The 27,346-nt window shown below is 43.2% G+C and overlaps 1 protein-coding gene across 1 annotated transcript in view; it reads left to right on the forward strand.

Annotated features, from left to right (window-relative positions):
- tnr (tenascin R (restrictin, janusin)) overlaps positions 1–27,346 on the forward strand; it is a 167,825-nt gene that overhangs the window by 133,356 nt on the left and 7,123 nt on the right. Inside the window, exons 16-17 of the mRNA XM_059983537.1 lie at positions 6,875–6,971; positions 24,688–24,849. Of these exons, the coding sequence (XP_059839520.1) occupies positions 6,875–6,971; positions 24,688–24,849 (259 nt within the window). The remainder of the gene's footprint in view (positions 1–6,874; positions 6,972–24,687; positions 24,850–27,346) is intronic.

Genomic DNA, 27,346 nt, shown 5'->3' on the forward strand with positions numbered 1-27,346 from the left:
AAGGCGGCACAGAGGTCAGTAACTCTGATGGTACAGAAACCGAAATAACAGTTGTGTCCGGTACAACCTGGAAAATGGGCCATACTGTCTGGTTGCTAGCCCGTAAATCTTGCACAAACCGCCATTAGTCCGGCCTGCCTGGTTTAGGGATTGGCAATGTGGTGCATTGCGAGGCTTTGCATCATGTGTAGCACTCCTTGCCGTACAAGAGTCTCGATAACCTGCTTTTAAGTGTGGCTCGCTGGGGTGCCGCAGAGGCAACTAGACCTACATGATCCTTGTGCAATGCCCACAAGGACAGATCCACTGCTTTCAAGTGGAGGGTCACACTAAGGGGAAGTGGGTGGGGTTACAAGGGATCCTAAAAGGAAGAATTTTAAGAGGATTTGTTATTATCACTCCAGTATAGGGACCAAATTAGATTATGCCATTCAGAAAGGTGCCTTGAAATTGCTCTTTTAACCATTTCACCATCGGGCGTAGATGTTTAGGCTTAGAGGTGGGTGGGGTGGGGGCTTTATCCCAGGGATACATTGGGTTTGGAGTGGTCTCCTTCCAGGAGGTTGCTCATCTGAGGAGGGTATAGCTGTATTTCGGCAGTTACCTCCTTCAGGGCTAAAAAAAATTTGGCATTTCAAGTACATCTTATAATGCTCTCCACCAAGAGCCTTGGCTTTTTTTTCTTATATCCATCATCAGCACCAGGAAACCAGAAAGCAGCTGTGATTGGTCAGGACATGAAGGGATACGGGGAGTAGGCAGGAGATTGGGGCTGAAAGGAAAATTAGTTTCAGCCATGGTGAAATGGCGCAGCAGACTCGATGGGCCAAATGGCCTAATTCTGCTCCGATATCTTATGGTCTAATGAGGTTTTCCGGCAGCCCATCATTTAGGATTTTAGGATAGAGTCCCACAGGGGGAGGAAAGAGGAGCAGGGTGTATTTTTGTACTTAATCCTCCATCTTAGATTTAGGTTTTGGTGGCTGGAAACTTTTTTGCCCTTCTTCCCATCTGTTAAAACACATCATGTATTCTAAATCCCAGTTGGGGTCCACGTCCCCTCCTTTGGTCTCACCTTTCTGGTAAGGGATTTTCTTTAAATTAGTTCTTCCACAGGGCTAGTCTCGCTGGCTCCATCCGTATAAATCACTAGAAAAATTCATTACTTACCTGCTACTTCCAGATTCCAGGCATTCCTAGGGGCTCATCCAGACATTGCTTCATCCTCTTATACTGCTTTACCCTTTCCTCAGCATGTTCATTCATTGGAGCCTTTCTCGGTGGATCGGCAGGCCTTGCTTTTGTCTCTGCTCTTATAGTGGTGGAGCCTACTGCACATTTGCTCTCGTTACTACCCATTTCTTACTTGTTGGTTTAAAGTCAACCTGTAATCAAATTTAGTTAGTTTTTAATCACACCACAATTCCCTTACCCTTGTATGGCCAGAATTTATCTCACTCTTCAAGATAACTGTTGTCCTTAATTTGACTATTCAGTAGTGCTGTGGGGCTTGGACCCATCTACTGTCTTGCTCCTCTCCGGGAGCTCAGGGATGACACTGGCCGGGCTGGCCCCTCACCTGCAATGGTCTTACCCTACTGGTCCTGTCCCACGCCCCTCCGGAGCCTCTCAGTCACTCACGATCAAACGTTCCCCATGATTTCCTCGTCGACTGGTCTTGTTCACTGATCTCACTTCTTAAACTCTCAGTGTAATGGTTCGTTGGGCCCCATTTGAAAGGAGCCTCATGCTGAGCGACAAATTGTTAGGGGAAATTATTTTGAAGTTCATTTAAAGTTGATCACAAATAAATTTGACACGGACTTTGAAGTGACTGGAGAATACCTTTATTCATGAATAAAGGAAGAATGACACACTAACAGAGCGAACGTCGAGTTTCCAAAAAAAAAAACAAGTGTCATAGCCTTTCTTAAACATGCACACAGGAAGTCAATTACATTAGTCAATGTTAAAAAAAACAGATAAGTGGCTAAGCACCCTTGAAACTAAGGCAGATTATTGGAAACATGATGAGAACCCAGGCTGAATGGTGAATCTTTATTTAGGCTATATAGAAGGCTCATTAAATCCTTAGATCCAGTAAGTCATTAAAGTACAAAGGTATAATTTGTTTCATATGTTTGTACCTGACAGGTGAAGGGAAACCAGACACACTTTTTAATTATCAGCCCACAAGGTCCTCCCTACAGTTCATAACCTTCACTGTTTTCATCTTGTTTACACAGCTGTGTTGTTCACTGAGGCCAGCACTCCGCATACTGCTAATTAAAGCAAGGTGCAGGGTGTTAACAACACAGATATTTTAATCCTTTATTCGGAATTTACTTCCACACCCACTCACTCCCTGTCCTCTCACTCACCACCCCCATACTCACCATCCTCCCACTCAGTAGCCATAAGACAATAAGATATAGGAGCAGAATTAGGCCATTTGTCCATTGAGTCTGCTTCACCATTTCATCATGGCTGATCCAACTTTCCTCTCAACCCCAATCTCCTGCCTTCTCTCTATATCCCTTCATGCTTTGACCAATTAAGAATCTATCAAACTTTGCCTTAAATATACATGAAGACTTGGCCTCTGCAGCCATCTGTGGCAACAAATTCCATAGATTCACCACTCTCTGACTAAAGCATTTACTCCCCATCTTCATTCTAAAAGGATGCCCTTCTATTTTGAGGCTGTGTCCTCTGGTCTTGGACTTGCTCACCAAAAGAAATGTACTCACAACATCCACTCTATCAAGGCCTTTCACCATTCAATAGATTTCATTTTTGTGAATTCCAGTGAATACAGGCCCAGAGCCATCAAACACTCTTCAAATGACAAACCATTCAATTCTGGAATCATTTTCACAAACCTCCTTTGAACCCTCTCTAGTTTCAACATATGCTTTCTAAGATAAGGGACCCAAAACTGCTCCCAATATTCCAAGAGAGGCCTTGCCAGTGCTTTATAAAGTCTCAACATTACATCCTGGCTTTTATATTCTAGTCCTCTTCAAATGAATGCTAAGATTGCATTCGCTTTCCTCACCACAGACTCAGCCTGTAAATTAACCTCTACGGAATCCTGCACAAGGGCTCCCAAGTCTCTTTGCACCTCAGTTTTTATATTTTCTCTCCATTTACAGAATATTCAACCATTTAATTTCTTCTACCAAAGTGCATTACCATACACTCCCTGACATTGTATCCCATCTGCCATTTCTTTGGCAATTCTCTGAATCTTTCTGTCCTTCTGTAATCTCTCTGCTTCCTCAAAATTTCCTGTGCCTCCACCTATCTTCATATCATTTGAAAACTTTGTAACAAAGCCATTAATGTCATCATCCAAATCATTGACATATAACATAAAAAAGAATCAATCCCAACATAAACCCCTGTGGAACATCACTAGCCACTGACAGCCAACAACAAAAGGCTCCCTTTATTTCCACTCTTTGCCTCTTGCCAATCAGCCACTGCTTTATCCATGCTAGAATTTATCCTGTAATACCATGGGCTTATAGCTTGTTAAGCAGCCTCATATGTGGCACCTTGTCCAAGACCTTCTGAAAATCCAAGTACAAAACATCAATGAATCTCATTTGTCTATCCTGCTTGCTGCTACTTCAAAGAATTTCAAAAGATTTGTCAGGCAAGATTTTCCTTGAGGAAACCATGACAGCTGAAATTATCTTGTGCCTTCAAGTACCCTGAGACCGCATCTTTAATAATCGACTTCAACATCTTCCCAACCACTGAGGTCAGACTAATTAGCCGCCTAACTAATTTCTTCCGCCTCTGTCCCCTCTTGAGCATGGAGTGACATTTGCAATTTTCCATTATTTCAGAACCTAGTGATTCTTGAAAGATCATTATTAATGCCACCACAATCTCTTCAGCCACCTCTTTCAGAACCTTGGGGTGTACAGCATCTGGTCCAGATGACTTACCTACCTCCAGAGCTTTCAGTTTCCCGAGAAACGTCTCTCTAGTTATGGTATCTTCACACTCTTCATGACCCCTGACACCCGGACTTTCCACCATACTGCAAGTGCCTTCCACAGAGAAGACTGATGCAAAATACCTATTCAGTTCATCTGTCATTTCCCTGTCTCCCATTACTTTCTCTCCAGCATTGTTTCCCAGTGATCCAATATCCACTCTCACCACTTTATGTATCAGCAGAAACTTTTAAAAATTACTTTATTATTACTGGCTAGCTTACTTTTGTGTTCCAACTTTACCTTCTTAATGACCTTTTTAGTTGCCCTCTGTTGGTTTTCAAAGGCTACCCAACTTCCCACTAATTTTGCGCTATCATATGTCTTCTCTTTTGCTTTTATGTTGGTTTTGATTTCTCTTGTTAACCACAGTTGTGTCTTCCTGACTTTAGAATACTTCTTCCTCTTTGGCACATTTACTGTGTCTTCCAAATTGCTTCCAGAAATTCCAGCTATAGCGGTTCTGCCATCATCCCTGCCAGTGTTCCCTTTGAATCAATTCAGGTCAATTCCTCTCTCAGGGCTTCTGTAATTCCCTTTACTCCACTGTAATATTGATGTACCTGACTTCAGCTTTCCTTTCTCAAACTTTAGGATGAATTTGATTATATTATGATCACTACCCTAAGGGTTCTTTTACCTTAAGTTCCCTAATCTATTCTGGTTCATTGGACAACACCAAATCCAGAATAGCTGATCCCCTAGTGGGCTCAACCATGAGCTGCTCTAAAAAGCTATCTCTAGGCATTCTAGAAATTTCCCCTCTTGGAATCCCACACCAACCTGATTTTCCCAATCTATCTGCATATTGAAATCCCCCATGACTATTGTAACATTGCCCTTTTGGTAACATTGTAATTTGTGGACCACGTTCTTACTGCTCCTCACAACTGAACTCCCATCAGGGTTTTTTACCCTCGCAGTTCCTTAGCTCTACCCACAATAATACACACTCCGACACTATGTCATTTCTTTCTAATGATTTGATTTCATTTTCTACCAATAGAACAACATTGCCCCCTCAGCCTTCAATATCCTTCCTACTCTCACTCTCCCTCCCTATCTTCTCTCTCCCATCCTCTCTCTTGTCTCTATTTCCCTCACCTCTTTCCCTAGTACAATGTCCCCATCCCCTCGCTACCTCCCCAATTTCTCATGTATTTTCTCACCACAATTCTCATCTTTCTCTGCATTCTCTCTCTGCTACTTTTCTCCCTCCCTCCTCTCTCTCGCCTCTCTCCTCTCTCTCACTTCCCTCTATGCCTCTTTCTCTCTTCCCCCTTTCTTCACCTCATCCCCTTTCCCCTCCACTCTCTCACCCTTTCTCCCCACTTTTCACCCCTCTCTTTCTCACCCATCATCCATTCTGCCCCTCGTTGTATCCCCTCTTCCCATCTCTTTCCTTCACTGCCTCTCCCTCTGTCTCCCGTTTCTCCCCCTCTCTAATTCTTCTCCCTCTGACCTTATCCCCTTCTGACTCTTTCCCCTATGATTCTTCCCCCTCTGACCTTTCCCTTTATGACACTTCCCCCTCCAATTCTCTCCCCCACCTCTGATTCTCTCCCTCTGGCTCTCTCCCCTACTCTGTACAATAAAGGAATTGGCTCTATGCCCCATGATATTCTGCAAAATAATTAAACTGTTAATTAGATGCCTAACTAAATCATCCCCTTCTACTTACACAATGTATACTGTATATCCCGTTTGCTGTACATTCATGTGCCTGTATGTGAGCCTCGTAAATGCCTCTGTTGATCTTTGCCTCCACAACCACCCCTGCCAGCTCATGCCAAGCATCTTCCTCTCTCTGTGTATAAAATAAGTTAACCCCACATTTCCTTTGCATTTGCCACTCTCACCTTAATTGCATGCCCCCTAGTATTAAATATTTGGACTCTGAGGAAAAACATACTAATTGTCTCCTCCCCCGTGCCTCTTATAATCATATAAATGGCCTCTCCTCACCCTTTTTGCTCCCAATAATACTCCCCTTCTTTCTTCAACCTCCCACTATAGTACATGGTCTCCAATTCAGGCAGAACCCTGGTAAACCTCTTCTGCACCCTCTCCAAGGTCTCCTCATCATTCCTATAATAGGGCAACTAGAAATGAATGCAATACTCCATATGCAGCCCAACTGGAATTTGCAACTTAATTCCCTGACTCTTCAATTCAATGAGACTAACAAAGTTAGCATTTCATATGCTTTCCTTATCTCTCTATCAACAACTTTCAGGGAGCAATGAACTTGGACCACAAGATCCCCCTGTACATCAACTCTGTAAAATATCCTGCCAATAATAATTTATGTTTAATCTTCCAAAGTGCAACACCTCCACATACCTCTTCCCCTCCCCACTCTCTCCTCCCGTGCCCCCTTCCCTCCCCATCTCACCTCCCCCTCTCACTTACTCCCTCTCACATTTGCCCTTTCCTCTCCTTTTCTCCTCCCCTCCTTCCTCAATCTTTTTCCTCCCTTCCTTCTCTCTCTGTATCTTCCCCTCACTCTCTCTCCCACCCTCTTCTCTTTATCTCCTCCTCCTTCTTTCCCCAATCACCCAATCCGCTTATCTCTACCTCCCTGACCCTATGACTGACCAGGAGGAGAGCCAACCCTCCCCGGCTGGTTCAGCACAGGCTGGCCAATGGGTATCTTCTGCCTCTGCATCTCTGCTGCAGTGGCATTTGAACAACAGATTGGTGTGGATCGCTGCATTATAACATGGTAGGTACAGGAGCTTGGGATAAGAAAATGCAGAGTCAGCTGATTTCCCAAGGCCTGCTAGCTTCTCAGGTTGGAGTACTGACATGTCTTTCAGAGAATGCCTTGCTGCATTAGAGTGAACAGTGTACTGCCCTTGCAGGTGTTCCAGAGACGACAGAATGGGCTAACGGACTTCTCACGCAAGTGGGCAGATTACCGTGTGGGCTTTGGAAACCTGGAAGATGAATTCTGGCTAGGTAAATAAACAAAAGCATCCTTCCAATCACTACGTCCTGATTTTCATGCAAGCATTTCATAGCATATGCTTCACTCATTTCCTAAGCACATTTCCTCCATTACCAAAAAACTAGTACGACCTGACCCTATGTTCTGCTTGTGTAAATACTAGAGAGTTCAGTAGGATCAGCTGAAGTATAAACTAGAAAGCTGGAGAACTGGGCTATTGAAGGCAGGAATATGACAACCCAGACAGCCCTCATTTGAATGATGTGATGGCTTGCAAGAAATCCATACAAACAGCTTTTCAATGTAACGATGTTGGCTAACTCCCTCTTCTTTTCCTGCAGTTTTGAACACACACAGCTCCCTATGGGGCAGACAAAATCATGGTCTCCCCTCAAATTATTAACCCAACTGTCACTCCACACACACCCCGGTCTCAGTCCCTACACTAACCGTTCTTATAGTCTCATTCCCCACACACTTTCACCCAATCTCACTCCCTAAAAACCTATTTGAATGTAACTCTCCATACACAGAGTTCCTTATAATCACACACACATATCTGACATTGTTAAGTCACTGGGGCACCATTGTAGCATATTTGTTAGTGCAACACTATTACAGCTTGGGGTATCAGAGTTCAGAATTCAATTTGGGCATTCCCTGTAAGAAAGTTTGTACGTTCTTCCCATCTGTGTCTGGGTTTCCTCTGGATGCTCCGGTTAACTCCCACCGTCCAGAGACCTGTTTAGAACATTAATTGGTCATTTAAATTATTCTGTGATCAGACCAGGGTAAAATGGGTGGGTTGCCGAACGGCGCGGCCCATTGTGCGGGAAGGACCGGTCCATACTGTATCTCTAATAAATCTAGAATCAGACAGCAACATGGAAACGAGCCCTTTGGCTAAAGTGCCGACATGAGCTAAACCTGCTTAACTGCAATGGACCCATATCCTCTTTCCACAAGTGTTTTTCACATTGTTTTTGTACCCACTTCTAACATTTCCTCTGGAAGCTCATTCCACATAACTGTGTGAAAAATCTATCCCTCAGATCCTCTTAAATATTTCCACTCTCACCCTAAACCTATTCCCTCCCGCTTTTCTTTGGGGAAAGAGACGATTATTCAGCTTAACCATGTTCCTCGTGATTTTTATATCCCTTATAAGGTCACTCTTCCACCTCTTTACCTTCAGAGAACCAATCCCAATCTTTGCAGCTCCCACTGATCACTCAAGCCCTCCAGTCCTGGTAAAGTACTTGTGAATTTTCCCATGCCCGCTTGGCCTTAATAACATTCTTCCAATGGACAGTTGGACAGAACTGCAATTACAGTCTGTCCAGTATCTTGTGTGGATATATCCCGAGTCCCAACACTTGTCATCAATGACCCAAAGTTAAGCACAGCCTTGTGCCTTCTTCACCAACTGTTTCCAATCTTTTGGCAAGCATGTATCTAGCTTTCTGTGCTACAACTCTCTTCAGGATTCCTCATGCACTGACCACTCACATACATCTTTCATTTTCGTCACCTTGCAATTAAAACCATAAGGCATAGGAGTAGAATTGGGTCATTTAGCCCACAGGGTCTGCTTTGCCATTCCATCATCGCTGATTTATTATCTCTTTCAACCCCATTCTCCATAACCTCTGAAGCCTTACTAATCAAGAACCTATTAACCTCCATTTTAAATGACATGGTGATGCATTCCACAGATTTGTCACTCTCTTGCTAAAGGAATTCATCTCTTGTTAAATGGCTGTCCGTCTATTCTGAGGCTGTGCCCTCTGGTCCCAGATTCTCCCACTACAGGAAACATCTTCTCTGTCAGTATGAGGGGGATCTCAGTTTCACTGAGATCCCCCCTCATTTTAGAGAGTTAGAGTAGGGTAATGGGCTCAATGAGCCTATGCTGGTATGACATTCATTGCTACACTACCATGTCACCCATTCTTCTCAACTACAGAGAGTATAGACCCAGAGCCATCTAAAGCTCCTCATATGCTAACCCCTTCATTCACTAAATCATCCCCATATACCTGGAATTATGACATTGTAGCCATTAATAAGACTGGGTTACAGGAGGGGCAGAACTTGTAGCTCAGTATTCTGGGGTTCTGTTGATTTAGACATGACAGAGCGGGAAGGACTAAAGGAAGAGGGGTGGCATTACTAGTCAGGGCAAACATCACTGCAGTGCTCTGTCAGGACAGACTGGAGAACTCGACTAGTGAGGCACTATGGGTGGAATTGAGAAATTAGAAGGGTATGACCACATCAACAGGGCTATATGACAGACTACTCAACAGTCTGAGGGATTCAGAGGAATAAATTTGTAAAGAGATCACAGATGGTTGCAAGAAACATGTAGGCCTCCGTTAGTCTCGAAAGACCGTGTATTTGCACCGTGGAAAGCTTCCAGGGCGCAAGCCTGGGCAAGGTTGTTTATTTTTATGGAAGACCGGCAAGAAACATAAGGTTGTTTTAGTAGGTGATTTTAACTATTCGCCCATGAAGGTGTTAGCAATATGCCAGTAAGTGTAAAGAAAAATAAACTTGTTTTAAGTAACTTAGAAAGTGAGGTTCTGCTTCAGCTGAAAAGATTGAAAATTAACAAATCTCCAGGGTCAGATAACATATACCCAGGGTACTTAAAGAGGTCTGTGATTATATATACGAATCCCGAACATGTATTTTTCCCAGAAGTCATTGAAGACCGGTGAAATCTCCAAGGACTGGAAATGGGCTAACGTATATATGAAGGGTGACCGCACTGACACTGCTAACTATAGACCAGTAAGCTCAACAAGTATCACAGGCAAGAAAATAAAGAATGAGATGGAAAAGCAGCTGATACGAACAGACATGAAGCAGAAAGACAGCATGGGTTCAGAAAGGGGAACTTATGGTCTACTAATAGCTGGAGTTCCATGAAGAGGCAACTAAAATTTATAACAACGATAGAGCGGTTGATATCATTTTCTTGGACTTTCAGAAGGCTTTTGACAAGGTACCCCACAAGGGGTGTGGTGAAGTACATATACCTGTCTGGACATGCCCCCCTCCCCCCGCTGACTGCTCCTGTGGCTCCTCCCACAGACCCCGGCATAAAGGCGATTGAGGCCTGAGCCCAGCCCTCAGTCTCCAGGATGTAGCATGGTGGTCAATTGCTGCTTGTTCTTTCTTCCAGTCAATAAAAGCCGATATCTCGCCTCACGTCTCAGAGAGTTATTGATGGTGCATCAAAGGGTTAATAATCAAATTACAGGAGGTAGGGTTTCAGGGTAAGGTATGTGAATGGGTGCAGATGGCTCAAAGAGTACAAGAAATGCAAGGGAATGCTTAAGAAAGAGATCAGGAGGGCTAGAAGAAAGTATGAAGTGACTTGAACGAACAAGGTGAAGGAGAATCCTAAAGGATTCTAGGGGTATATTAAGAGCAAAAGGATTGCTAGGGACAAAATGGGTCTGCTCGAAGACCAAAATAGTAATCCATGTGTGGAACCAAAAGAGATGGGAGACCTTAAATGAATTATTTGCATCTGTATTTACTTGGGAGATGGAAACAGTCTATAGAAGTGAGGCAAGAGGCATCAGCTTCATGGACTCTGTACAGATTACAGAGGGGGAGGTGTTTCCTAGGTTGAGACAAATCTGGGTGAATAAATCCCACAGGCCTGACAAGGTATTCCCTCGGACCCTGTGGGAGGCAAGTACAGAAATTTCTGGAGCACTAGCAGAGATATTTGAAACATCTTTAGCGACAGGAGAGATATCAGAGGACTGGAGGATTGCTAATGTTGTTACACTGTTTAAAAAAGGCTAGTAAAATAAACCAAGAAATTATAGGCCGGTGAATCTAACATCACTTGTGGGAAAGTTATTTGAAGGGATCAGATATATAACAATTTGGATAGACATGGACTGATTAAGGATAGTCAGCATGGATTTGTGTAGGTCACATCTAACCAATCTTATAGTTTTTTTTGAGGAAGTTACCAGGAAAGTGGATGTTGTCTACGTGGACTTTAGTAAGGTGGTCCCATGTGGGGGGCTGGTCAAGAAGGTTCAGTCACTCAGCATTCAGGATGAGGTAGTAAATTGGATTAGACATTGGCTTTGTCGGAGAAGCCAGAGAGTGGTAGTCGAGGGCTCCCTCTCTGACCTGTGACGTGTTGTGCCAGTGGTACTGGGTCATTTGTTGTCTTGTCATCTATATCAATGATGTGGATGATAACGTGGTTAACTGGATCAGCAAATTTGTGAATGCCATCCAGATAGGGAGTGTAGTAGTCAGTGAGGAAGGCTATCATGGCTTGCAGAGGGATCTGCAACAGCTGGGAAATGGGCTGAAAAATGGCAGATGGAATTTAATGCAGACAAGTGCACTTCAATAGGACCAAGCAGGGTAGGTCTTATGCAATTAATGGTTGGGCACTAAAGAGTATGGTAGAACAAAGGGATCTGGGAGATCAGATAGATAATTCATTGAAAGTAGTATCACGTCTTTCAATGATAGGGTCATAAAGTGACCCTATAGTAGTATAGGGTCATAAAGTGAGCTTTTGTCACATTGGTCTTCATAAATCATTGCATTGAGTTCAGGAGACAGGATGTTATGTTAAAGTTGTATAAGACATTGGTGAGGCCTAATTTGGAGTATTGTGTGCACTTTTGGCCACCTACCTACAGGAAAGACAAAAAACAAGGATGGAAAAATGCAGAGAAAATTTGCAAAGATGTTGCTGGGTTTCCTTATAACCTGAGTTATAAGGAAAGATTGAATAGGTTAGGACTGTATAGAAACATAGAAAACCTATAGCACAATACAGGCCCTTCGGCCCACATTGCTGTGCCAAACATGTACTTACTTTAGAAATTACCCATGGCCCTCTATTTTTCTAAGCTCCATGTACCTCTCCAGGAGTTTCTTAAGACCCTATCGTATCTGCCTCTACCACTATCGGCGGCAGCCCATTCCACACACTTGACACTCTCTGTGTTAAAAAAACTTACCCCGACATCTCCTCTGTGCCTACTTCCAAGCACCTTAAAACTGTGCTCTCAACCCTGGGAAAAAGCCCCTGACTATCCAGATGATCAATTCCTCTCATCATCTTATACACCCCTATCAGGTCACCTCTCATCCTCCGCTGCTTCAAGGAGAAAAAGCCAAGTTTACTCAATCTATTCTCATAAGCCATGCTCCCCAATCCAGGCAACATCCTTGTAAATCTCCTCTGCACCCTTCCTATGGTTTCCACATCCTTCCTGTAGTGAGGTGTCAAGAATTGAGCACAGTATTCCAAGTGGGGTCTGACCAGGGTCCTATATAGCTGCAACATTACCTCTCAGCTCTTAAGCTCAATCCCACGGTTGATGAAGGCCAATACACCATATGCTTTCTTAACCAGAGTCAACCTGCACAACAGCTTTGAGTGTCCTATGAACTTGGACCCAAAGATCCCTCTGATCTTCCACGCTGCCAATAGTCTTACCATTAGTATTATATTCTGCCATCATATTTGACCTACCAAAATGAACCACCTCACACTTATCTGAGTTGAACTCCATCTGCCACTTCTCAGCCCAGTTTTGCATCCTATCGATGTTCCACTGTAACCTCTGACAACCCTCCACACAATCCACAACACCTCCAACCATTGTGTCATCAGCAGATTTACTAGCCCACCCCTCTGCTTCTTCATCCAGGTCATTTATAAAAATCACAAAGATTAGGGGTCCCAGAACAGCTCCCTGAGGTACACCACCATGCAGAATATGACCCGTCTACAACCATTCTTTGCCTTCTGTGGGTAAGCCAGTTCTCCATCCATAAAGCAATTTTCCTCTGGATCCCATGTCTCCTTACTTTCTCAATAATCCTTGCATGGGGTACCCTATCAAATGCCTTGCTGAAATCCGTATACACTGCATCTACTGCTCTACCTTCATCAAGGTGTTTAGTCACTTCCTCAAAAAATTCAGTTATTCTTTAGGATGTAGAAGAATGAGTGGAGATTTGATAGAGGTATACAGAAGTATGAGGGGTGCAGATAGGGTAAATGCAAGCAGGCTTTTTCTGCTGAGTGAGTTTGGGTGGGACTATAACCAGAGGTTATGGCTTTAGGGTGAAAGTTGAGAATTTTAAGGAAAGCATGAATGGAAACTTCTTCACTCAGAGGGTGGTGAGAGTGTGGAATGAGCTGCCAGTGCAAAGTGTTCCATGTGAGCTCGATTTCAATGTTTAAGAGAAGTTTGGATAGGTACATGGATGGTAGGGGTATGGAGGGCTTTAGTCCTGGTGCAGGTCGTTGGGAATTTAAATGGTTTCAGCATGGGGTAGATGGGCCAAAGGGCCTGTTTCTGGGTTGTATTTCTCTATGACTCTAAACCTCCTTTAGATCCTCTCCAATGCCAGCATATGCTTTCTTAGATAAGGAGCTCAGAAATGCTTGCAATGCTCCAAGTGCGGTTTGACGAATGTCTTTTAAAGCCTCAGCATTGTATCCATTCTTTTAAATTTTAGTCATCTCAAAATTAATGCTAACATTGCATTTGACTTTCTTATCACCAACTCAGCCTTCAACTTATCTTTATGGGATCCTGCATGAAGATACCCAAGTCCCTTTGCAATTCTGATTTCTGATTTTGTTCCCTATTTAGAAAATAGTCTGTTTTTATTTCTTCCACTAAAATGGGTGACCATACATTTACCTGCACAGCAGCCTGAGACTCCATGTGGATAGAACAAAAGAGATGATTGTAGACTTCTGGAAGGCACAGATTGGCCAATATCCATCGCAGGTCAATGGCTCTGCTATGGAGACAAAGTTCCTCGTGTGCACGTAGCAGATGAATCTAAACTGGGCCTTCCTCACGAGTCAAGAAGGCACCAGCAGCATCTACACTTTCTGAGGAGACTGAGGTATGCAAGGTTGCCTGCCTCCAACTTTCTACAGGAGCACCACCAAGAGTGTCCTGTCTGGCTGCAACATGTGTGCAAGGCATCAGAACACAAGGCCCTACAGAGGATAGTTAAAACTGCCGAGAGGATCATGGGAGTCTCCCTCCTCCTTCTCTATGACATTTACTGGGAATGTTGCAGACAGAGGGCCCAAAGCATCTCTGAAGAAGATTCCACACACATTCCCTAATTTTTTTGACCCACTACCATCAGGAAGGAGGAACAGGAGCATCAGGACTCGGACTGCCGGACTGGGTAACAGCTTCTTCCCTCAGGCTGAGAGTCTAATGAATACCCTGCCATCATGGAGGCCTCGACACTAGGACAGTGAGCTGTTTACTGTTTACCTGTGCTGCAAGCATATTGAATTATATTTTATTATTTATGGTAATATTTTGGTTTAAGTGCTGTGTGTGATATATGTTTTAGGGATGTGCTGTGGTCTGGAAGAACATTGTTTCATTTGGTTTTAAAAAAAATTGGATAGGTATATGGACAGGAAAGGAATGGAGGGTTATGGGCTGAGTGCAGGTGGGTGGGACTAGGTGAGAGTAAGTGTTCAGCACGGACTAGAAGGGCCGAGATGGCCTGTTTCCGTGTTGTAATTGTTATATGGTTATATGTAAAGTCATGTGACAATAAACTTGAACTTGTACTTGAATTTGCCACTTCTTTGGCCATTCTCCTCATCTGCCTAAGTCCTTCTGAAGACTTCCTGTTTCCTCAAAATTACCTAAACTTCCTCTTACCTTTGCATCATCCTCAAACTTGGCCACAAAACCATCAATTCCATCATTCATTGGCACATAATGTGAAAAGGAACAGTCCAAACATTGAACCCAGCAGAATACTAGTCACCAGAAGTCTACCATTCCCACTCTGCTTCCAGCCAGTCAACCAATCTTCTATCCATGCTCCTATCTTTCCTGTAATACTACAGGTTCTTATCTTGTTTAGCAGCCTCTTTCAGAACCCGGGGATGTAGTCCATCTGGTCCAGAACTTCCAGCTTCCCAAGCTGATGCAACACCCTGTCAAAGGCCTTCTGAAATCAAGCAACATGTACTGACAGCTATTGAATTTCTGGCATTACTTTGCCTGCCTGTTATTTCTCCAAAAGTTTCTAATAGATTTTTTAGGCAAAATATCCCCATAGGGAAGCAATGCTGACTTCAGCCACCAAGTAACCTGAAACCTCATCCTTAATAGTGGACTTCAACATCTTTCCAACCACTGAAGTCAGGCTAACTAGCCTGCAATTTCCTGTCCATTGTCTTCCTCCCTTCTTGAAGAGTGGAGAGTCCTCTTGAACCATTTCAGAACTAGTGATTCTCAAAAGATCATTACTAATGCCTCCATAACCTCTTCAGATTCCTCTTTCAGAGCCCTGGTGTATAGTCCATCTGGTCCAGGCGACTTATCTACATACATTCAGACTTTTCAGCTTCCCAAGTACCTTTTCCTTAGTAATAGTGACTACACTCACCTCTGCCCCAGACACTCGTGCCGGTGTCTTCCACAGTGATGTCTGAACTGACACGAAATACTTACCAAGTTTGTCCACCATTTCTTTGTCCCCCATTATTACCTCTTCAGTATCAGTGAAGTCCAGTGGTCCGATATCCACTCTCACTTCTCTTTTGCTCTTTATATAATCTGAAAAAGCTTTTATATTGTTGTCTCACTTGCCTTCATAATTTCATCTGTTCTCTGCTTATTGCTTTTTAGTTGCTGTCTGTTGGTTTTTCAATGCTTCCCAGTCCTGTAGCATCCCAATAATGTTTGCCATGGTATATGCTCTCTCTTTTGTTTTAATGCTGTCTTTGACTTTCCTCGTCAGCCATGGTTGCCACGTCCTCTCTTTAGAATACTACGTCTTTGGGATGTACAGATCTGTTGTGCGCCTTCTAAATTTCTCCCAAACACTCCAGCTATTACTGTTCTGGCTTCATCCCTGATAGTTTACCCTTCCAATCAACTTTGGCTAGCTCCTCTCTAAGGTCTCTGTAGTCCCCTTTACTAAAATCTGACACACCTGTTGATAGCTTCTTTTCCCTCTCAAACTGCAGGGTTTATTCTATCATATCCTGATCATTACTTCCAAAGGGTTCCTTTACCCCAAGATCCTTAATCAAAACTGCTTCATTACACAACAGCCAATCCAGAATTACCTTTTTCCTATTTGACTCAACCTCAAGCTGCACTAAAAAGCCATCCCCTAGACATTCTACAAATTCCTTCCCTTCGGATCAAGCACCAACCTGATTTTCCCAAACCCCTTGCATACTGAAATCCCCCTGTTGTAACAACGCCCTTTATATGCCTTTTCTATCTTTCATTGTAATTCATATGCCACATTGTGGCAACTGTTTTGAGGCCTGTATAGAACTCCCATCAGGGTCTTTTTATCCTTTCAGTTTCTTAACTCTACCCACAATGATTCTATATCTCCCTATCCCATGTCACCTCTCTCTAAGGATTTGATTTAATTTTTCACCAGCAGAGTCACCCCATACCTATCAGCCTGTCCTTTTGACACAATGAATCCTTGGATCTTGGCTCAACTATCATGTACTTTCAGCCATGGCACAATGAAGTCCACAATGTCATACCTGCTAATTTCTAACTGTGCTGCAAGATAATTAAAGTTATAGTGTTCAATCAAAATATAACACCGAATTCTGGTCTTGTATTCATCACCCTTTTCAATTTTGCCTCCATGTTAACAGAAGTTAAATTTTTATTCTGTTCTAAATTTTTTTGTCATCTTGTTCTTTCTGGAGACTGTGTTCATAACTTCCCCTACACTTTCCTTCCCTTTTACTTTATCCTCATTTTCCCAAACTATGCCATCTACTATTTAGCTTAAAGACACACTTCAACCCATTATACGAACAGTAACTTTGCCCTTTCATCTACCTATCCGTCCTCATAGTCTCATTACACACGGCATCCACTTGTATACCAACTGCCCCGTTCTGTGCCCAATCAGTCTGGTTCCCATTCCCCTGCCACAGTAACTTAAAGCCTCCCCAACAGTTCTAACAAATCTCCCCACAAGGATATTGGTCCCCCTCAAGTTCAAATATAACTCATCCTTTTTGTGCACATCATTACTTTCCCAGAATTGATCGCAATGATCTAGAAATCTGAAACCCTGTCCCCGGCACCAATTCCTCAGTCATATCGTCCTATTTTTATCCTCACTGGCACACTGCACAAAATGCAATTCATAGATTACTGTCTGAGTTATATTCTGTCTGCCGTTCCTTGGCTCAATTCAACATTACATCTGGATCTTGTGGTCTTAAGATAACCGCCTTTATCATCCTAATTTTAGTGTCACCAGAAACCTTGTTAACCTTGTTAACAACAATATTTCAGAGTTATAAATGACCATAATATCGGACACAGCACCATCCCTTTGCCCTCCCCCACTACACTCTTGACACCTTCCTCCAAGCCTATTTAATATCCAATTGGATGGCTGGTGGTTCTCCCTGGATCCCATGTGATCTAATCCTCCAAACTTGCCAACCACTCATGACCTTGTAAACAAATCTACCACCCTGATGTCTTCAGTCCTCTTTACTGCCTTTTGATTTCTCTTGAGAAAACATATTCATTTATAAATTTCACCTCATCAAACACATTATTATCATAACCCCAAGTCAGTATGAGGGAAGTTGAAATCACCCGCTATTACAACCTTATTATACCAACACTGATGAATGAATTCCCTACAAATTTACTCAAATTCCTGTGGCATATGATACAATCCCATTAAAGGAATCATCCCCTTCTACCTCTAAAATCTACCCATATACCCCTCTAGATGAAACCCAGCAATATCCTCTTGAAGAACAGTGATGTTCTCTCTAATCTGAAATGCAAAACCCTCCAAGTCTAGCTCACCTGTAGCGTTTGCACCCCAGAACATTGAGCTTCAGTCCTGTCCCTCTGTCAACCTTGTTTCTGTAGTGGCTCTAATATTCCAGATACCTATCCTGCCCCTGCTTTTCCATTTACTGTGTTCCTCGCCTCAGTTGTCAGGCCTCTTGCATAAAAATAAATGCTGGTTAACTTATCCTTACTCTTTGTCCTGTTCCAGCTTGGCCTGTCCATTAAATTTGCTCAAAGTTCTGTATTTGCTTCAACTTTCTTATTTGTTAGACTTGGGGAATAAATCCTCTGCAAGATTAGTTTAAACCCACATGAACAGCATTAGCAAAATCTTCTCCATTTCAAGAGTCATCCATTCCTCTTGCACAAGTCACTTCTTCTGTCTGATACTTGACCCCCGTGGGATCTATTGTACACACTGTCAGGCCCAGAGAGAAGGAAAGAGTATATAAAGGAAGATCTTACCATGGGCTTTATTCGGCCTTCCACCCCACCTGCCGGTTCAGGCTTCATCTTTGCACAAAAGAAAGATGGGAGCTTGTGGCCATGTATTGATTTTAGCGGGTAAAACTGCATAATGACCAAGAATCGTTACCCCCTTCCACTCATGAATACACCCTTGAAGATGCTCCAAGCAGCAAGAATATTCAAAAAGCTAGACCTACGGAGTGCACACAATCTTTCTGTACAAAGGAGGGCGATGAGTGGAAAACCACATTCAATACACCAACAGGGCACTATGAGTACCTGGTTATACCCTTCAGTCTTGTGTACGCTCCAGCAGTCTTTCAGTCCTTTATAAATGACGTGGTCTGGGATGCTCTCCACAAGTTTGTCTTTGTTTACTTGGATGATATCCTGATCTTCTCAAAGTCCATGGAGCGGCATGTCGCTCAGGTCAGAGATGTCTCAAAGAGACTTCTAGACCATAGACTATGTCAAGCTGGAAAAGTCTGAATTTCACGCAATCACCATTTCACTTTTGTGTTTCATCATCTCCAATGGCAATCTCAAGCTGGACCCTGCCAAGACCCTGGCAGTCAGAGATTGCTCACCGCCAAAGAGTGTCAAAGAGGTCCGATGATTCCTGGGGTTTGCAAACTTCAACCGGAAGTCCATCAGAAACTTCAGCTCAGTGGCAGCTCCACTGACGGTGATAACTAAGAAATCCACGGGCCCTTTTGTCTGGACTACTGAAGCAGAGGCTGCTTCCACAGGGTTTAACAGCAGTTCACATCAGCTCCCATCTTTGTTTCTCCTAACCTGGACCTTCCCTTCACCATGCAGGTGGACTCCTCAGACATCAGAGTGGGCGCAGTGTTGTCTCAATGATCACCTTCGGACGATAAACACCACCCAAGTGCATTCTTCTCCAGGTGGCTATCCCTGGCAGAGAAAAACTATGACATCAGCAATCCAGAGCTTCTGTGGTTAAGGGGGCCAAAAACCCTTGCATCATTTGGACAGACCACAAGAACCTAGCTTATATTCAGGAGGCCAAGAGACTGAATTCCAGGCAGGCCAAGTGGTCTTTGTTCTTTAATCACTTTGATTTCATCCTGACCTATCAAACGGGGTTTAAGAACCAGGAGCCTGATGCTCTGTCCCATCAGTTTGATTAACTGGAATGAAAGGAGCAGCCTACCACCATTTTGCCCCAGGCCAAGTTGATGGGGGAGATTCCTAAAAAAAAATCCTCTGGGTCAGCTGTTTCAAGTTCTGTCCGGACTCAAGTCCTCCAATGGGGACATTCATTGAGAATGACCACTCACCCAGGGATTGCCAGCACACTCCAGTTGATCGAGAAGAGGAATTGGTGGCTCAGATTGATGAAAGAGGTTTGTCAGTATGTACAGGTATGTGAGGTGTGCGCCTGGAACAAGGAGCCCAGCCAACAGTCATCATGGTAATTGCTGATCGGTTTTCGAAAGCCTGCAAGTTCTTTACCTTGGAGAAGCTACCATCTGCAGTGGAGATAGCTGAAATTGTCCTGGACCAGGTCTTCAGGATCCACAGATTCCTGGTGGACATTGTCCCAGATCGTGGTCCACAACTGACATCACGTTTTTGGAGGGCATCCTGTAACTGCAAATCTCTCCATTGGCCAGATGGAGCAAACCAACCAAGATTTGGAATGAACCCTAATGCTGGCCTCAGAAAGACCTGACGAGTTGTGTGACCATCTGGTGTGTGCAGAGATCGCCCACAACACCTTGTGCTGGCAGAATAGTATGCCCACAATGCAGCAACCCTAATAGTATACATCTGGAATGTGGGAGGAAACTGGAACACCCAGAGAAGATGCACACAATTATGGGGAGAGCATAATGCTCTCTCTCTCTCTCGCTGCAATGCAGTTAAAGCCATCTTCTGTGTGTGTGATTTTATTTAATCGATATGTAGTTGTGCACAGACACAACAAATTGTTGATGAGTACGAACCTGAATGTCAGAAAATACCATGAACTGCACTGACAGTTACAGGATGTAATAATGTGAGTTAAGCAGCATGAGAAAGCCATCATGGACACTAACAAAGGCGCAAGTACAGTGCATAGTAAACAGTGAAAGACACACTGAATTTAAAGTGAAAATAATATGGTGATGACTTCAGTCAGGAAAGTTGATGAATTTGATAGCACTAATGAAGACTGGGAGTCGTATATTGAGAGGATGGAGCTTAATTGTAACGCGAACAATGTGGAGGAGCAAAACAAAGCCTCTACGCTTCCCAGCTTACATGGGCGCACAGTTTCTTATGCAACTTAGTAACCAATTTTACAAAATCACTTCAGTCCTAAACTGCTGGTTTTAGGACCAGCAGTCCTAAATCTGAGAGATTTAGATTTTACAAAAGGACCCAGTCAAAGGACGAAAGCATTCCTGAATACATTGCAGAACTGTGCAAACTTTCCCAGTACTGTAACTTTAGAGATAGACTTTCTGATGCATTAAGGGACAGTCTTATATGTGGCATGCAGAATCAAAGCACTCAAGTGAGACTACAGGCAGAAAGAGACCTAAACTTAGAATGTGCATTGACCCTTGCAATATGGTTAAAGACTGAAGCAAAGGATGCAGCAGAACTACAGAAAAGGAGGTTATAGTGTGAAATGCACAAAACATCCTTGAATGCTGAGCCAAAGATGTTACCGATGTGGCAAATCCTCCCATGAAGCTATCAGTTGTTGGTTCAAAGAAAATATCTGCAGCAAGTGTCACAGACAAGGTTACAGAGAGCGAATGTGCAAGGCAGACGAAAAGCAATACTGAGTGAAAAGTTTCAAACAAATGCAAATGCATAAAGCTACCAAATGTAAAACAAAATCAGACAACATAGAGTCTGACAAAGGTGAACCATCATGCTTAGAACTGCATAGTATTACTGATCCAGATCATAAAATAATTTGAATCACAATAGATGTGCCTGGTGTAAAACTGAAAATGGAGCTGGATACAGGGTCAGCTTTGTCTATAATTTCAGAGGCCAACTACAACAGATTGTTTTCTAACAAAAGTAAAGAAGACCTCAATGATGCTAAAGGCGAAAATGTGTCTCCCAGAGAAAACTGAAAGTGAATGTGACATATGGAGGCCAAACACAGCAGTTAGAGCTTTATGTGTTGAAAAGTAGAGGGGCCAACGTTTTTTGGACATGAATGGTTGAGAAAAATCCAACTAGACTGGCACTCAGTCAAAGTGTGACATCAACAGGCAACAACAGCCCAAAAGGTAGCACTAACCAGTGACTGGCACAGCTGCTTATTGCTAATGAGAAGGGAATAAATAAACAGATGGAAGACTTGGCAAAAAGCTGTTCGGGATGCCAAAAGGTTCAAAATGCACCCCCACAGACACCATTACATCTGTGGGAGTAGCCATCATCACTGTGGCAAAGAGTACATATTGACTTTGCTAGGCCATTTATGGACTCCATGTTTTGGATTTCTATGGATGCTCATTTGAAGTGTCTGGAGGTTATACCAATGAAGTCAACCACCTTGGCAAAGACTGTCACTACTCTGATGACTATCTTAACCAGAAACAGCTTACCAGAGTGATCTGTGAGTGACAATGGACAGAATACACAACAGAAGAATTCTGACTGTTCATGAAGAAAAATGGCATCAGACATTTCAAGTCAGCTCCTCACCACCCTACAATGAATGGGCTAGCTAAAAGGTTTATCCAAACCTCCAAGAAGTTTATTAAAACAATGGACAAGGAGGACATTTCTCTACAGCACAAGGTGGACAACTTCCATTTTGAGTATCGAAACTCTGTTCATGCAACAACAAATCAGACACCTGAAATGCTGTTCATGAACAGGAGTCTGAGCTCTCACATAGACTCCTGAAACCAGACCTCTGGAGGGAAGTACAGAATGAACAGTTCAGCCAGTGCCATTTGAAGTGGCAAGGAGCTTCAAGATTGGACAGGAAGTCCTAGCCCATGATTACAGAGAAGTAATTGAAGTACAGAGAAGGCCAATTACAATTAGACACCCGGCAGGATAGCTACAAGAACTGGGCCAGTGATGTACACAGTGGATATTTGAGATCAGACATGGAGACGTCATGTGGACCAGATACTGGACACTCAACTGAAGAACACACGAGTCGATTGCATCCAAAACATGGACGTATTACAGTCACTGACAGCAACGTGACACAGGAAACTGAGAACGTTGTCTTAGACAAAACACCTGACAAACCTGATGCCACTCTATGGGTCCGAAGGTGCGACAAGAACGTTATCGCTGACAAAAGACCCGCCAACCTAAAGCCACCCCACAGGTCCTGAGGCACCATCCTGAAAAGAACAAAGCGCCACCCAAAAGACTGAACCTTTAGAAATGTGAAGTTAGTTAGGGATTGCTATTGTGAAAGCATATTTATTTGGAATATGTGTTTATGAAAGGGAAATTGAATGTTTTGTGCATTTACAGTGTATGTTGCATTCATTTAAAAGGGGAGGAAGTGTAATGTATGGATCTGTTTCTTTTAGAGCTCTGACCCCTCCCCCCACTGCCTTCGCACTACGTGGTTGATCTACGCATGTGCATTGTTCTCTCTCTCACTACAACGTGAATGCACCAGTTAAAGCCATCACTCATGTGCGTGCTTTTATTTAACTGACACAACATATACAAACTGCTGACGGGCAGCAGCAGGATTTAAGGACCATGGAACAGCACAGCAGCGGACAGGCTATCTGGCGCATACTTCCGTGTCAATCGAAATACCAGTTTATACTGTGTTCTCCTCCTCTGAATCATCTACAGTGTATCCCTCATTGCCTTCACAGTGATGCATCTACCTAAAAGCCTCGTAAACTGCACTAAACTACCTACTTTTACTGCTGGCTGGTATCATACTCCAGGCACCTAACGCTCTCTGACATCATCTAACTTGCCCATCACATCATGTTTAAACTCTGTACACCTTTCTTCCCCAACTAACATTAAAATAGGGGGTTCCCAACCTGGGGTTCATGGACCTCTTGGTTGATGATAGGTGTCCATGTCCATGGTCCCCTGCATTAAAAGCATTTTGACATTTCTAAATTGTGGATAATATTCTGGAAGGATCTTAATGCAGTGAAACTAGTCAAGAGAAGGATCAAAGACAGCTTCTTGCAGGAGAAAAGATCAAACAGTTAGAAACTGATTGGGGTCATTACAGTGAATGTGAAGAGGATATTCCCCTTGTTAGAGAATCTAGTGGGTTGTTGTTTAAAAAATGGGATCACTTATTTAAGGCAATAAGTAGGTAACTTTTTTCCCCTCTGTTTTGAATCTTTGGATCTCTTTTCCTCAAAGGTCAGTGGAAGCAGAGTCTTTAAATATTGTTCAGCAAAGAGGGGAGAGTTTGTTGTGAGTGTACACTCAATGTTGTATTCAGATCAGCTGTTTCTTCATCACAGTCATAATAGTTAACTTTCTTATTTCCATTCTTTAACCATTTACTCTTTCTTAGCTCTTCACCATCAAAAGGTTTTGACCACAGAAACTTTTTAGTCACTGTATAGGTGATTACTTCGCATCTGCGATGGGAAGGCTCTCGTAAGAAATGCTGCCAGTTCTTCATTTTCAGCTTCACTGGTGTCTGATCACAAGTGAAAAGAAGGAATTTTAAAAAACTGTTCATGCTGCCATCACTGAGTGTCAAAGGGAGAGTAGGGTAATCTTTGCTATTGGCAAATTGGCCTGTTTCCCAGTGTCTTTCTCAGATAACAGAAGCATTCAAACTAACAACATTGACATTAAATAAGGAAACCCACCTTCATATCAGTTTGCCTGACAACCTGTTTTTAATAAATTGTACAGCACAGAAGTGGCTCGCCTCACCATGTAGCCAATGTCCATGTTGAGTTTACACCTACTCCTCATGACTATGTGGATTTCGTCAAACATCCCTGAGATGCATGGGCTAGTAGTTCCATTTGTCACTGTATCTTGGCCCAAGTGTGTAGATGAGGGGTTGAAGAACCATAGATTAACTTGATAGGCATGTAAGGACCAAGAAAGTTGGTGTGGCCCAGGGATGTGACCTGACCTGCTATGAGATTGGAAAACAGAATAGCTCCCTCATGATAGGGCAAGTCATTGCCAGCTGGTAAAGTTTGTAGAGAGTGTTGGGGTGGACATTGCTGAAGGCCCGAAGTGCACCAGTGAAATCTGGGTGCAAGAGTTCAGCAGGTGATCTACGTGTGGTCTGGTGAGAATGCATGCAGTGTCTGGCCAGGGGCGAGGTTGGGGTCTATGCCTACAAGTCTCGTCTTACTTTGACTCTCAAGACAGATTAGGTCTGATGTATAACTGTCTTTAACCTGCAGGTAATCCTGTGTTATTATTTTAGGACTGGACAACATCCATAAGATCTCTGCCCAAGCCAGATATGATCTACGGATCGATTTGCGCGATGGCCGTGAGTCGGTGTATGCTGTCTACGATCGCTTTTACGTCAGTGATGCCCGGAGTCTCTACAGACTAAGGATTGGAGATTACAGCGGCACTGCTGGTGAGATTCTCTTTACATTGTTGGGTAAAGTAATGAAAAGAATGTGGCGCATTCGCAGAGAGACACTGCTTTTCTTCAGTGCCAACAGGCACTCAGATGGGGCACCCGAGCTTTAAGGACCTTTTTTACCTCAGATATTGAAGCAACAACCAGCAGATTACACTTTACTCCCACGCCATTATTCCCTGATTTGGGAATGAGCTCTACTCACCCCTCTGTAAACGTCTAACCTCCAGAAATGTAATGATCATGGTTTCTAACTCCCACCCACTTTCCACCGCCCCAAGCAATACAAAGATTAACATTTATATTGTCTGCCATTTGCAAACACAACCATTCTAGACACTCTATTTCCAATGATATAGCTTGTGAAATGTAGTTCCTCTTGTAGTATAGAAAATTTGAAACCTCAGCACTCTCACAAACATTAACAAGAAGATGGAAGATGTTTTCTAATGTTACTGTGTCTTACTAAATTTATTGAGTTTTTTCAAAGAGGTGACATTGATGGTTAAAAAGGACTTAGCTGTGAATGTTGTCTATGTGGATCTCAGTAAGGTGCTTGACAAGGTCCCATTTGGGAGGTTTATCTAGAAAATTAAGGTGCTTGGTATCTATGGTGACTTGACTGTTTGGATTCAGGATTAACTTGCCCATAGGAGATGGAGTAGTGGTCAATAGGACTTATTCTGGTTGGAGGTCTGGAACTAGTGGTGATCCACAAGTATATGTGGAATGATAGGGGTGTATCACATGGAAGTAAGCCCTTTGGCCCAATTGGCCAGAGGGTTTAGTTTCATGTAATATGACCCTATCTAGGATAGACTTATTTACTCAAGTTTGGCCCACATCCACCTTCCGGTAAAAAAAAATTGTCCATCAGTTCCTTATTAAATCTCTCTCCTTTCATCCTCTTTCTTGACAGAGTAACAGAAGATACAGATACAGAAATCAGAAATTTAAAGTATGGGTATGGAAATAATGTGTTTAATACATAAATACAAATACTTTATTGTCACCAAACAATTGATACTAGAGCGTACAATCATCACAGTGATATTTGTTTCTACGCTTCGCGCTCCCTGAAGTACAAATCAAAGTAAATATAATAAAAATTTAAATTATAAATCATAGTTAGAAAATAGAAAAGGAAAAGTAAGGTAGTGCAAGTCAGGTCCGGATATTTGGAAGGTATGGCCCAGATCCGGGTCAGGATCCGTTCAGCAGTCTTTATCACAGTTGGAAAGAAGCTGTTCCCAAATCTGGCCATACGAATCTTCAAGCTCCTGAATCTTCTCCCAGAGGGAAGTGGGACAAAAAGTATGTTGGCTGGGTGGGACTTATCTTTGATTATCCTGGCAGCACTGCTCTGACAACGTGTGGTGTAAGGCGAGTCCAAGGATGGAAGATTGGTTTGTGTGATGTGCTGGGCTAGGTTCACGATCTTCTGCAGCTTCTTCCGGTCTTGGACAGGACAACTTCCATACCAGGTTGTGATGTACCCTAAAAGAATGCTTTCTACGGTGCACCTATAAAAATTCGTGAGGGTTTTAGGGGACAGGCCAAATTTCTTCAGCTTTTTCAGGAAGTAAAGGCACTGGTGGGCCTTATTGGCAGTAGACTCTGCTCAGGTCATTTGTGATATTCACCCCAAGGAACTTAATGCTTTTGACCTGTTCCACCTGCGCACCACCGATGTAGATGGGGTCGTGCGGTCTGCTACTCCTTCTGAAGTCAACAACCAATTCTTTCGTCTTGCTGACGTTGAGGGATAGGTTATTGTCTTCGCACCATGCCACCAGGTTCTTAATTTCCTCTCTGTACTCAGACTCATCATTACCCAAGATATGGCCTACGATTGTGGTATCATCAGCAAACATAGAGTTTGATGGAAGTTTGGCTACACAATCATGGGTGCACAGTGAGTACAACAGAGGGCTGAGTACACAGCCTTGTGGGGCACCGGTGCTCAGTGTGATTGTAGAGGAGAGCTTGTCCCCTATTTTTACAGCCTGGGTCCTGTCTATAAGGAAGTTGAAGATCCAGCTGCAGATCTGAGTGCTAAGACCCAGGTTCCGGAGCTGCATATACTTACAAAATAAACAGCATTATGAAGAGTGTTTGCTGTGCAGTGCGGTGACTGAATGGGGTTTGTAGTGGGGAGGTGGATAACTAGAATGGTTGATCAGATTCACTGCACAGAGGGAGAAATTTCAAGATGGAGTGAAGTTTTTGTTTTAATAACTCTATATCGCTTTCAGGATGGATGTTTTTGTGTGTTTGGTGCCCATAATGATTTTTTACTATCTGCTTCTTTGTCCTGGACACATACACAGCCTGTAGTGATGGCAGACTGTAGCCAATAACCTTTTCTGCTGATCTGATAGTTCTCTGTAGTTTTTGTGTATTGTGGGAGGGTGCTGCACCAAACCAGACAGTCATGGCTGATGTGAGGATGCTCTCTATGGTAGCAGTGTAGGATTTCACCAGATTTTCT

Source organism: Hypanus sabinus, chromosome 11 (genome assembly GCF_030144855.1).
Source record: "Hypanus sabinus isolate sHypSab1 chromosome 11, sHypSab1.hap1, whole genome shotgun sequence".
Classification (NCBI taxonomy): Eukaryota; Metazoa; Chordata; class Chondrichthyes; order Myliobatiformes; family Dasyatidae; genus Hypanus; species Hypanus sabinus.